Genomic DNA, 12,146 nt, shown 5'->3' on the forward strand with positions numbered 1-12,146 from the left:
TCTTCTGTGTACTGCTGAGAATCCATTTTGATAACATAGTACAATGTGACTACAGATTTAGAAGACCAAGACTGCCAGCCCTATTATTTGTATTTCACCAATGACAATTAGCAATGGAGCTCTCCTCTTTGTGTGTTGCCTATATAACACCATACAATTTGACTGCAGATTTAGACCAAGACTGTCAGCCCTATTATTTCTATTTCAGCAATGACAATTAGCAATGGATCTCTGCTGTTTGTATGTTACCTATATAACACAGTACAATGTGACTGCAGATTTAGAAGACCAAGACTGCCAGTCCTATTATTTCTATTTCAGCAATGACAATTAGCACTGGAGCAATGGAGCTCTCCTCTTTCTGTGTTACCTATATAACACACTAAAATGTGACTGCGGATTTAGAAGACCAAGTCTGCCAGCCCTATTATTTGAATTTCAGCAATAACAAGTAGCAATGGAGCTCTCCTGAATGTCATTGGAGGCTTTGAAGAACACTGCTACCCCTCCTCTTTCTTTTCTACCTATGACGCTGTCCAACTGCACTAGAGACTGCCAAGAACCATGCAACCCCTTCTGTGTCCCTCTGTGAAATGGCTCTGGATCGTTGTAGAGGGCGGTACTTATAGAACCCAAGACTCGCGAGATCCGATGGTGTAACAACATTTTGCCTCGTTTTCAATGCCGAGGGTACGCGAAAGTACAGGTGTGTTCGGTTCTCGGAGAGCCGAGCCTGAGCATCTCTAGTTTAAAGCTATGAAATGAACAACAGAGCTCTGGACTTTATGGCTCCAATGAATTGGGAGCAATGGGTAGGATGTGCATGTTTTTTGTTATCTCCACCCTGCACGAGAAAGCATCTTAAAGCTACATACAACCCAACCCACATTATATAACAGCTACACATAACGTTAACAAACACATGTAAAAGCTTTAGGAGCTTGTCTGAATCAATGATATTTGAGATAAAGCTGTGATTATGAAATATTTTTGTGCACACAAGGCTTCCTGTATTTAAACCAGCCGTTACAGTACCTGAAATGACCAGCGACAGAGCATTATAGTTTGCAGTCTGCTATATAGAATTTTCATATTCTATGCACATTTACTTAAGTTCTGTCGTGATATGAGAACATTTCTATTTTGTGAATATTTCAAGTTGCCTTTATGAAATTATTTTGTACACTTTGGAAACCTTTAAACAAAACATTCATTGAAACACTCCTTTTTCCCCACCTAAAAGGAATCTAGGGGTCACTTGCCCTTGCATTTCTTGGTGAACCCCCACCTGTTCCTGTCTGTGCCACAGACATTGACAACCCGGAAGAAGTTCAAAACTAGTGTTAGCTTCTAACAAACAGCTGATTGAGAAAGGTCTGTATTAAAACTAACAGCACTGCTTACATCTCACCTTTTGATGGTTTGGAGGGTGGGGGGGGGGGGGGGGACGGACAAAGAACTGTTATTAGCTGAGTTCTCCTAAACTGTATGGGTCCTAACAAATTAGAAGACTGTCCATAAATTAAGAGTTTAAAATATATATATTTGTATGTCTATGAGTAATCAGTGTTGCATTCCATGTAGTTCTGTAATGAGGGCATGTGACAATTGTAAGCTGCCTAGAAAGTTTCTGAATGAGAACTAAGCACTTTGTCGTGATTAACCAAGGTTCTGTGCAGCTCTTTGTTTAGCTAACAAGCTTGGCTCCATGTGGATTTGCAGCTAGAATCCTTTCACTCCAACAATCAGTTTATTGCTGAAGCATTCACTGAATTTATGGCAAAAAAAATTGTTTAGCAGTCACAGCAAGAAAACACATGCATGAGCTCTGAAGGTCTGCGATGGACAAAATACCAGAGGTTTTAACAATGTCACCCTTTGGAACTGGTTCATTAAATGCATCTGGTGCCCCAACAGAGGTTCATTCTGTGTTTTCCCAGTGGGAGCATAATATAGTTGCAGCTTATCTCATTACTGCAGGTATGATTTTGAAGTTTTGTGTGTGTAGTGTTACAGTTTTAAATATTTAGATTTATCTATATAGCAAAATCTGAAAACATTCAGATTTCTTAACATTATTTTATTAATTCTCTTTAAGATGTCAATCCACAATGCAGCAGATTAGTTGTACTACATGCTGTATTTTCTTTCTCTGATCCCATGTGATTTGTTTGTATGTTAAATGCATTCTACCACATTGCTTATATTTTAAAAAGCTATACAAACACCTGATAAAATATATTTTTCACTTGGTAAAAATTTGTGATTTGTTTTTTTGAAGGTTAATTTTAAAATGTCAATTTTAAGTTACATTGGTCTTTTCTGGATAATTCGATAATCCCTAGGAGCACTTTCAATGTGGTGTCCCTGCTGGTATTTGTACAGAACTGCACTGCATTAAGACTAAGCGTGAACAAGCCCAAAATCAATTCCCAATTACTGATGGTTCGGAAAAATTCTGAATCATCTATGTCTAAAGTTTAGTATTTTGAGGTACAAGCCTGACACAAGGGCTCTCTGGTAAGTTGGTAATGAGGGAGAGCAAAGATAGTGCTGTATTTGGAGTCTAGGCTTAAATCTTTCTAAAAGAATGTTCAAGACCTGTTATTTTATGTCCTTTGTAACATACATTCCCTAAAACTAAACTTATCAAATGCACCTCCCTGTTTGAACTGCCTGGAAATGTGATCTACAGGATGTCATCCAACCAGCCATCCAGTCATTTTACCAATTTTATTGGGTTTTGAAACACCCAGCACTGAAAGCTGGAGTTGGCTATTAAGACTGCACCAGTAAAAGAGCATACAAATACAGTGTTTGTATAATCTATGGCCCACATGTATAACTAATTTAGTTAGTATACTGACTTATTTTCCTTTTTAGTTCTGGAATAATCTAGAGAATCTTTGCCAACAGGAAATTTGCACTAATTAAAGGGTTTATTCTTTTCAAATGGTAGGTGGTTTTCCATGATATTGTAAGGAACCATTATGAAATACATTATTGCGGTTATTGAAATACGTAGGGCTTCAATACAGATATGACCAAGTACTAGGATAACATATTGTTCTTGGGTCAAAATGTTCTAATAAGTAACATCTGCTTATGCATTTCTAGTAAACCGTGCTCTTGTTTGTTTTCTCCTAGGTATAGTGAGCCTTTTAAGTAACATTATAGTATTGGGAATCTTTGTTAAATACAAGGAGCTTCGCACAGCCACTAATGCCATCATCATCAATCTGGCATTCACAGATATAGGTGTCAGTGGGATTGGTTATCCTATGTCTGCTGCTTCTGACCTTCATGGAAGTTGGAAATTTGGAAATGTAGGATGCCAGGTATAAAGGACTTTTTACTCCTAGACATCTTTAGTGGTGGTATTTTGAGCAATGTTCATCTTTTGAGGGATAAGGAGGAGGGTGGAGGGTTTCATAACAGCCACATATCCTACACTTGTACATCAGCGGGAGTCCCTCAACCTCACCTCCTTGGGATTGTTAATGTTTTCTCTATGTAGCGTTTGCAAATATTCACTTATACTGGGGACCTCTGTTAGATCACTGCTGGAGATCTGAAGGAAAGGAAGAATGAGTAAAACTGCCTCAAATAACACTCAACTTTTGGTTAAACAAGTACCATTGTCATAATGTTGGTAATGGCAGTCATTTCAAGCAACTCAATGCATCCATTTGCTCCTCTTCCACTGCTCAACTACAGCTCTCCTGAAACTTTTCAGCACTGCTTCCAAGTTAAATGTAGTATAGGAATCAGCTGGACTCCCACCAATGTTATAATGTTGAAAAAAGATGGTGGTGGAAGTTCCATTAAGTCAGTCTCCGGCCCCTTTATCATGTTTGAAGTGTCACATTCCAACTTTATTTTCACCAGTAAGGATTTAGGTGAGTTGTACTTTGACAACAACGATTAACTTTACTTATTTCATAGGTATTGCTGGTCATGAGCATATACTTGCTAATATAGCTATGTAGACAGTATTTAGCATTATTAGTTTTCATTGATGTAAAACACATTTCTTAATGCTACTGCTTGCTGCTGAAGACTACACAGACAGATACATATTGTTGCATGACTAAAGAATCATGGTAGATTATTAATTTTGTGTTCACTTTCAGATCTATGCCAGCTTGAATATTTTCTTTGGTATGGCAAGTATTGGGCTGCTGACTGTGGTTGCCATTGATCGGTACCTGACTATCTGTAGACCAGACATAGGTACTGTATAGATTGTATTTTGTTTGAACATAAACATTTTACATGTAATAAATAGTCAAACTATTATAAACTTATATGAAAATAACTTAATGATTGTGTTTAGTCTCTGGCTGACTGTATGTACTGTGTAAACAGTTGTGAGCCACCATTAAAATTGTATTATCTGCTAAATATAGTTTAAGGTGGTTATGATCAAATGTGGAGTGTGTAATGTTGTCTAAAGCAGTCAGTAAAGAAATAAGAAAAAAATAGGACCACTAATATCAGAAGAAGAAATGCAGGAAAATATCAGAAGGGAGCTACCAGGATACATAGAGAAAATTATCATAAAACTGACATCATGTAGACATGAAGGATGTAAAGCAGAGAGAAGCAAAAGCTTGGCCTGATACCATTATACCTTCTAGGCCCCTGCAACATTTTGGCCTCGGCACCATCCTGGCCTAAGCATTTTGCTGACACCGCTAAGTCCCATTGTGTCTCATTCACACCTCCGTTTAAAATGTAAGCTCTCATGGGCAGGGTCCTTTGCCTTCTGTCTCATGTCCATACTCTGTCTTCCTTGCTTGTCTCTGCGAGTTGTTTCTGTATGTCATGTGTTTTATTCTGTGCATTTATTATTCTGCTTATTTCTACCCATGTAACCATTGTTATGCTTACTGTTCTCATGTATGTTTTATCTGTATGATTATGTCAGGCACTGCAGTGTCTGTGGTACTATATAAATAAACATTGATTTATATCTATATATTTCATAACTTCTGTATGCCCCAGATTATTGCTACAGTAACTTAGTTATTATAACTTCTTATTGAGCCTAAACTAATAATTTCATAAACAAAAGAAAAGCCTGTATTTTAGCTTTCTCTTTGATTACTAAATGCACATTAGGTGTAAGGTTTCTTTTTACAAAGTGGGTATAAAGAGGTGGACGAAGCAGACTTCATACCTATTGAGGTTAAATAATTAATTAATCAATCATATTATTGCCCCTTAATATAATTATGTATTTATATTGCCCTCATAATATAATACAATAATAATGTCCCCTTAATATAATGAACAATACAAATTGCCCCATAAGTTAATTATAAATTAATTTTGTCCCAATATACATTATATAATTGGCAGAATAGTTCATCATCATCATCAAAATTTATTTATATATTGCCAGCAAGGTCCCTAGCACTTTACAATTGGGAACAAACATTAATAAAACAATACTGGGTAATACATACAGACAGAGAGGTAAGATATGCTACACAACTGCCACACATCACCAGCGTTTGGAGCACTAAACCGTCGGGAACTGATGGTGATGTGCGGCGGATTGTAACCACTATAGAGAGCGATGTTTGAAATATTTGCCCCCTAGTCTATTTCTATGAAGGATTGTGTTTTCCTTCATTAGGACAAGCTGGATGAGGCATGAACGTTTATAACTATTCCTGAATCAACAATATTATTATTTAAGAGTTTATTTGTGGATAATTTTTCTCAATGGTAACAATAATATATATATATAGATTACAACCTATATATATCAGATTACAACCGCTATGGCCTTGCCCTGGAGATAACTGTGGTTATTACTGTTATATGGCATGTTTGGGTTATGCTTATTCTAGCTTTATCAGCTACTCTAACTACAAATCTCTTCTCCACAGGAAGAAAAATAACAAGCTGCCACTATACATCCATGATTCTAGCTGCATGGGTCAATGCTATTTTCTGGTCTGTAATGCCTATTGTGGGATGGTCAAGTTATGCCCCAGATCCAACCGGAGCCACGTGTACCATTAATTGGAGAAAGAATGATTCGTAAGGAATATTGATACTTTTCCTCAATGAAGTATTCAGGAGTTACAGAATAGAATGCACAAGAGATTTCAGACACTGCAGTTTTGGGATGGAAGTGTTATGGAGGGTGGTTTCAATTTTCTAGGTTAATCAAGACTCGGTGGGCATTTTATTTTCGCAGCCATCTCCGTGGTATACACATGAAAATAATGAGAATAAAAAATAAAACTGGCTCCCTCACCTTCATGTATATAGCAGAATGTGGTGATAACACATTGCAGAAGCAATGTTCCCTCTAATAGTGTGATTTCTGTTCTTTCTCCTTCAGGTCATTTGTGTCATACACCATGAGCGTGGTTACTGTGAATTTTATGGTGCCACTGATGGTGATGTTTTACTGCTATTACAATGTGTCCCAGACAATGAAAGGATATGACGGCAGAAACAGCCTTGGGGGCAGCACTGTGGACTGGTCTGATCAGGCTGATGTAACAAAGGTAGGATAGGGCACACAGTGGAACTAATCTAACAAATGAAAGGACAAGAGACGTTAAAAGATCACCTCATGATAAATAGAGAATTAAGTAAAAGTGTTATTGCAACAACCATACACCTAAGGATCGTTTAAATTCTAAAACACATATTTATTACTAGTACTCCTCTAATTTTTTTATTTTTTTTATTTGTTGCTTGCATCTCAGTGGCAGTAATTACAGGAATATTTTAACTGCAATTGAAAGATACACCACCATCATCATCATCACCAACATTTATTTATATATAGCGCCAGCAAATTCCATAGCAATGTGTGTAGCAATGATGGTGAGAGGGTTGTAGTCTTGTGTTAGCTGTGTAGAGGGTAGTGATAGGGTAACCTAGGGAGATTAAGGTGGTGGTTGAGGAATATCATAAGCTTGCCTGAAGAGGTGGGTATATTATTACAGCAGTCTCCCTGGGTCTGGTAACACACAGATATTCCCAAACAACACTATTGATAGATCTTGTTAGAGCAGGTTCACACATGATTGAACAATATTTGCATGTTGGGAGGGATTTTGAAAATGTCATCAAGTACAGGGCCTATTAACAAGAGATGCTTTGCTCAATAGTAAATGCTTGTTAGTGCCAAGACAATGGTTTAGTATTTCCATAATAATTTTGACCTTTATTTTGTTACAGCAGGACAGGCAGCATTGTATCCCCATATGAGTAGCTGCAAACATGCAGAGTAACATATCCATATACTAACCGTTTTTAGGAATAAAGTTTTGTGGAAGAGTTTGAAACTCATATGAAGCTTTACAGTGCTATACTCTGCAGCTGTTTTATTAGAAGTGTGTCACAACCGGGTGTAGGATGGTAACACTTGCCGGAATTAGCACTACTGAACTTGGAGGTGCAGAGTCTAACGTACCCCTGATCTTCGCCAGGGACCCCCGCAAGGAGGTTTTGTCTTAGCTGCTAGGGACACGCAGGTCGCGGTTCTCCAAGACAATCGCTGGCGAAGCGTAGGTGAATAGTCAGACGAACCAGGATCAGTACCAGCAGAAGAATGTAGAACCAAATCAGAACCAGCAGTTAGTCAGACAGGCCAGGGTCGAGCCAGAGAGCAGAATAGAGCCAAGTCAGAATCCAAAAGCGAAGTCAGACAATGTAGGATCAAAACCAGGAACGAGCAGGAACAGAAGCAAACCAGAAGGAGTAGTACAGAAAGCCAGGACGGAACCAAAGGAGCAGGAATACAGGGGAAGCCCTGGGGTAGAGGAGACCCGATTCTTGGGCACCCTAATGGTGCCAGAGCAAGTTTAAATAGTGGCAGGCAGAAACTGGTTGGATCCCCCCGGCGGTCAGGGATGTCACTGACTACCGATAGCTGCTCCGGATCCTTCTCCGCTGTCTAGCAATGGAGATGCTAGTGGACTGTCGCCGCACGCGACCTGGAGGAGAAGTCGGCCGGGGGAGCTGCGTTTTGTTGCTAAGCAACGAGACGCAGGAGGCATGGAAGAGACAGGCAGCCATCCCAGAGCAGGAAGCGAACTGCGGGGACAGCGCCTGACAGTACCCCCTTCCCTCCATTCTGAGGAGGGGTGGCTGGCAGACAAATTTTTCCTGAACTCAGCCAGGAGACGGGGGGGCATGAAGATCCTTTTCAGGAACCCAAGACCTCTTTTCAGAACCATATCCCTTCCAATTTACCAAGTATTGAGTCTTGCCACAAAGAACAAGCTAAGCAATGAGACGCTCCCGGCTGGAAAAGACAGGCGGCCGTCCCCGAGCAGGAAGCGAGCTGAGGGGAGGGTGCCTGACAAAGTAAACCTTAACATGTCACTATAAGCAGGGAATACAAATATAAGGTTCTATCTACCACTTTGCTTTTTTCAAAAATTAATTTTGCTTATTTTTTCACATGCAGTTGATATAACATACAATATTCAATAGCACACTTAAACTGTTTTTGTGACGTGTTTGTTGCCTTATACTATATTAGTTAGTCTGTTATTACACAGGGTTACAATAACCAAGTTTATTTATGTTGCTGTAGTCATTTTTGATACTCAATGTTTTCCTATATGATTTTGGTAGCAAATGGTGAAGTATTTCAAAAATGCTATCACCAGATGTTGGTTTAAAAAAAATAACCTAACAAGTTTTTAATAAAGTCCTTCCATTACCTAACTGGTAATTAGATTACTCTTCTTGGTACAGACCCAGTGTCGGACTGGCCTGCCGGGGAGCCGGGGTATCCCCCGGGAGGCCCTGTTGCCTGATAACCCCGCCCTCTTTGTTGGTGAGGCAGAGCAGAGAATTACCGAGTTGCGGTCAGTCTACATATGAAACGGAGACTGTCAAACTAATCCCTGCCTACAGCCAGCACGTGAGAACACTTCCTGCTCCTGAGACAGAGAGAGGCAGAAATGCTTCACAGTGACACAGATCTCAGATTACTCCTTCTGCTGTAGTTGCAGGCGTCCTGTAGTCATAAAGTTGCCATCCTAACTGCAGTGTGAGTCCGTGTAATCAGTAAGTAATAAATCGTGCAAACTTCTCTAGAGCTCTCCACTGTGTGACCTCGGAGGGAGGGAGATAAATTAGAATGGCTTCATTGCAATATACGTCTTCAGTGCCTCTATAAAAGGATCCTATTGCAGCTGACCAATGAATGGATTCCTAATAAACTAGTAACCAAATTCACTGTTTATATCATGTTCCATGTTTATTTGTTTTCAATCAATTGTGGGACTCTATTCCCTATAGAAGCATATCTTAATCAGAATAAAACACATTCAGACAGTTAGGTCCTTATAGGATTGCATCTGCTATATGCTTTAATATTAATGTTTTGCTTTTGTCCTTTGTAGTGGCATTGGATTATTATTGAGTGTACATTTTGTGGGTAGATCATTTTTTAGAGTCCTGTTTTTATTTGCCAGTGTCTAGAGTGTAATTAGATTTATGTAATATTTTAAATGTGCATATATTTTTATGCTAATAATTTTGTGGTCTCCATAGTGCTTCATGGATATATTAATTTTTAGTCTATACCCTTATATTGTGGTTTTCATATGATGAATGGTTGATCTCTAGTACTGTAGTATAGCATTTGTTTTCTGTGTACACTATGAGGGGAGAGAACACTAACCACAAAGAATGGACAGCACACAAATAGCTGATGATGATTGATTGTATTCAATTCATCCCTCCCCTTTCCCTGTCTCCCCTGTTTCACACAGTGCCCTCCATGCTGCATTTGCTCCCCTTCACTTACTTTCCTATTGACTTCTTTCTTCTCTTCTGTCTTTTCCTTCGCGGCTCCTCACTGCAAATGTCCTCTTTTTCTTTATGGACCATACTAAGGTGCTATACGTTGTCCTCCATGGCCTGACCCCATCCCCTTTAATGACTGACCACAACCCCTCTTACAGTTGGCCACACCCCATTGTAGTGGGCCCCTACCGCTGCATTTCCCCCGGTGGGCCCTTCATGTCCCAGTCCGACACTGTACAGACCTGCTGGATCTATTACGATGATGATGATGATGATGATATTCTCTGCTGTGAGAAAATAAGTGGGAGTGTTGGGACACTATTGACGGATGAGCCGTGGAATGCCACAGTTGGTCTAAGCAGCGAAAACATGGTTTACCAGCATATTTCTCACATGCAGATGTCTAGAGAATAGATAAGCAAAACTTCAGTGTAAGCAGAGAATATTCCTGGAGAATGATTTTCAGTTGATAATGCAATTTCTGCCATATTCCCTGTCTTCCAGATGTCAGTAGTAATGATTGTGATGTTTCTGGTAGCTTGGTCTCCCTATTCTATTGTGTGCTTATGGTCATCGTTCGGGGATCCTAGACAAATTTCGCCAGCAATGGCCATCATAGCTCCTCTCTTTGCCAAATCTTCAACTTTCTACAATCCTTGCATTTATGTTATTGCAAATAAGAAGTAAGTATTGAGTTATTTAATTTAATTCACTCTTTTCACTGTCCTACATTTTTGCTCTGCTTATTTCAAAAAGCACCTAGAAACATTTAATGGCTGTAAGGTCCTGACCTCAGTCTGTTAAGGACAATGCAGGCAGACATTGGAAAAGAGAACCCAAATGTTGATCTGAAACCCCACATTTTACTATATTCAGATATGGTTTATATCCCATGCACAGTATGTCACTAACATCTCTACCTCTTCTCTCAGGTTCAGGAGAGCAATCATTTCTATGGTGCAGTGCAAGTCACGCCAGGAAGTTACTCTAGACACCTTTCCAATGAGTGTCTCTCAGAACACTTTGGTTACGTAATACAGCAAAGCAAATATCAGGCTTATATATGGGGCTTATATATATATATACCAGCCATAACCGGTAAAACAGAAGATTCCTACTTTGCGTGGAAGAAATATCATTACAGAGATGTGTGAGTAGCAACTGAGCAATTCTGTTGGCTACCAGGAAGGGGGATTCAAAAATCCTGGTTCCGTTGTTGCTGCAATTTCTGTGATAATCATTCTCCCCTCTCATCCTCCCAAGAAGATAAGTCACATGCTTCTATATTTGTTACATCCTTCATAGGATCCAGTACATGTCCCTGAATTGGGCATTCCAGAATATTAGTATTGCATTGTCCAAAACCTGTACCATAATTTTTGGACTTCTGTGTCTAAAGTACAGTCGTATACCAAAATATGTATTGTAGCACAGGGAAGAAATAACACTAAGGGGCCGATTCAATTAATTCATGTAACGCTACGAAAACCCCCCCAAAAAAACCCGCTTTGCATTAGGTCAGAACCCGCTGCCGTTTTCACTTTCTACCGTGTTACAAATAGTGCAATTCAATTGAAACACAATAAATGCCTCCCCTGCGCGTCAATCATAGGTTAATGCGAAATTTATGGGAGGAGGGTGGAGGGCTTAACGCAGCCATTTTGAATTAAAAAAAACCCCCACCTATTTGTAATTAAAATGTAATTACACTACACTAATTTCCATTCATCAGGAAATACCTCTAAACACATAAGTAAAACATATATACATCCTACTCATATACAATATACATACATACATAATTATAATTTATAATGATTTCATCACATATACTGATATCTACCACTCCTACAGAAATGTTCTGGACACTGCTAAACAAGCATACTACCGATCTCTCATCTATGCTCAGGCTTCTAACCCCAAACGCCTCTTTAACACATTTAACTCTCTTCTGAATCCTCCCGTCCCAAATCCTCCAACTAACATCAGTGCACAGGATCTTGCTTCCTATTTCAAGGACAAAATAGATAAGATCAGGCTTGAAATGGTATCTCCCTTGACAAGCAATCTGCTCAATTCCTTTGTAGCACCCTCTGACACTCTCTCTTCATTTGATCCCACAAATGAAGAGGAAGTTTCTACTCTCTTCTCATCTTCCTACTCTACCTCCTGTCCTCTTGATCCCATTCCCTCACAAATGGGTATGTCCCTGTCTCCTGTGCTCATTCCCCCTCTAACTAAAATCTGTAATCTATCTCTTTCCACTGGTATTTTTCCATCTATGTTCAAGCATGCAGTGATTACTCCCATTTTAAAAAAACAGAATTCTGACCCTAACTCTCTCATAA

The 12,146-nt window shown here is 39.3% G+C and overlaps 1 protein-coding gene across 1 annotated transcript; it reads left to right on the forward strand.

Moving 5' to 3' along the window:
* The first annotated feature begins 1,549 nt into the window (after window positions 1-1,549).
* RRH (retinal pigment epithelium-derived rhodopsin homolog) lies at window positions 1,550-11,471 on the forward strand. Its single transcript, XM_075189529.1, has 7 exons — window positions 1,550-1,980; window positions 3,148-3,338; window positions 4,134-4,233; window positions 5,901-6,054; window positions 6,362-6,530; window positions 10,303-10,481; window positions 10,731-11,471. The coding sequence occupies exons 1-7, from the start codon at window positions 1,842-1,844 to the stop codon at window positions 10,831-10,833; spliced, it is 1,035 nt and encodes a 344-aa protein (XP_075045630.1). The 5' UTR covers window positions 1,550-1,841; the 3' UTR covers window positions 10,834-11,471.
* The last annotated feature ends 675 nt before the right edge of the window (window positions 11,472-12,146 follow it).

This window comes from Mixophyes fleayi, chromosome 1, assembly GCF_038048845.1.
Source record: "Mixophyes fleayi isolate aMixFle1 chromosome 1, aMixFle1.hap1, whole genome shotgun sequence".
NCBI classification, from domain to species: domain Eukaryota; kingdom Metazoa; phylum Chordata; class Amphibia; order Anura; family Limnodynastidae; genus Mixophyes; species Mixophyes fleayi.

What these genes read in the sequence shown, in the direction of transcription:
- RRH (XM_075189529.1), top strand. Translation starts at nt 1,842, where the DNA reads ATGGACAAAATACCAGAGGTTTTAACAATGTCACCCTTTGGAACTGGT. An exon ending in TATCTGTAGACCAGACATAG is followed by an intron (nt 4,234 to 5,900) that starts GTACTGTATAGA and finishes TCTTCTCCACAG; the next exon opens with GAAGAAAAATAACAAGCTGC. An exon ending in AATTGGAGAAAGAATGATTC is followed by an intron (nt 6,055 to 6,361) that starts GTAAGGAATATT and finishes TTTCTCCTTCAG; the next exon opens with GTCATTTGTGTCATACACCA.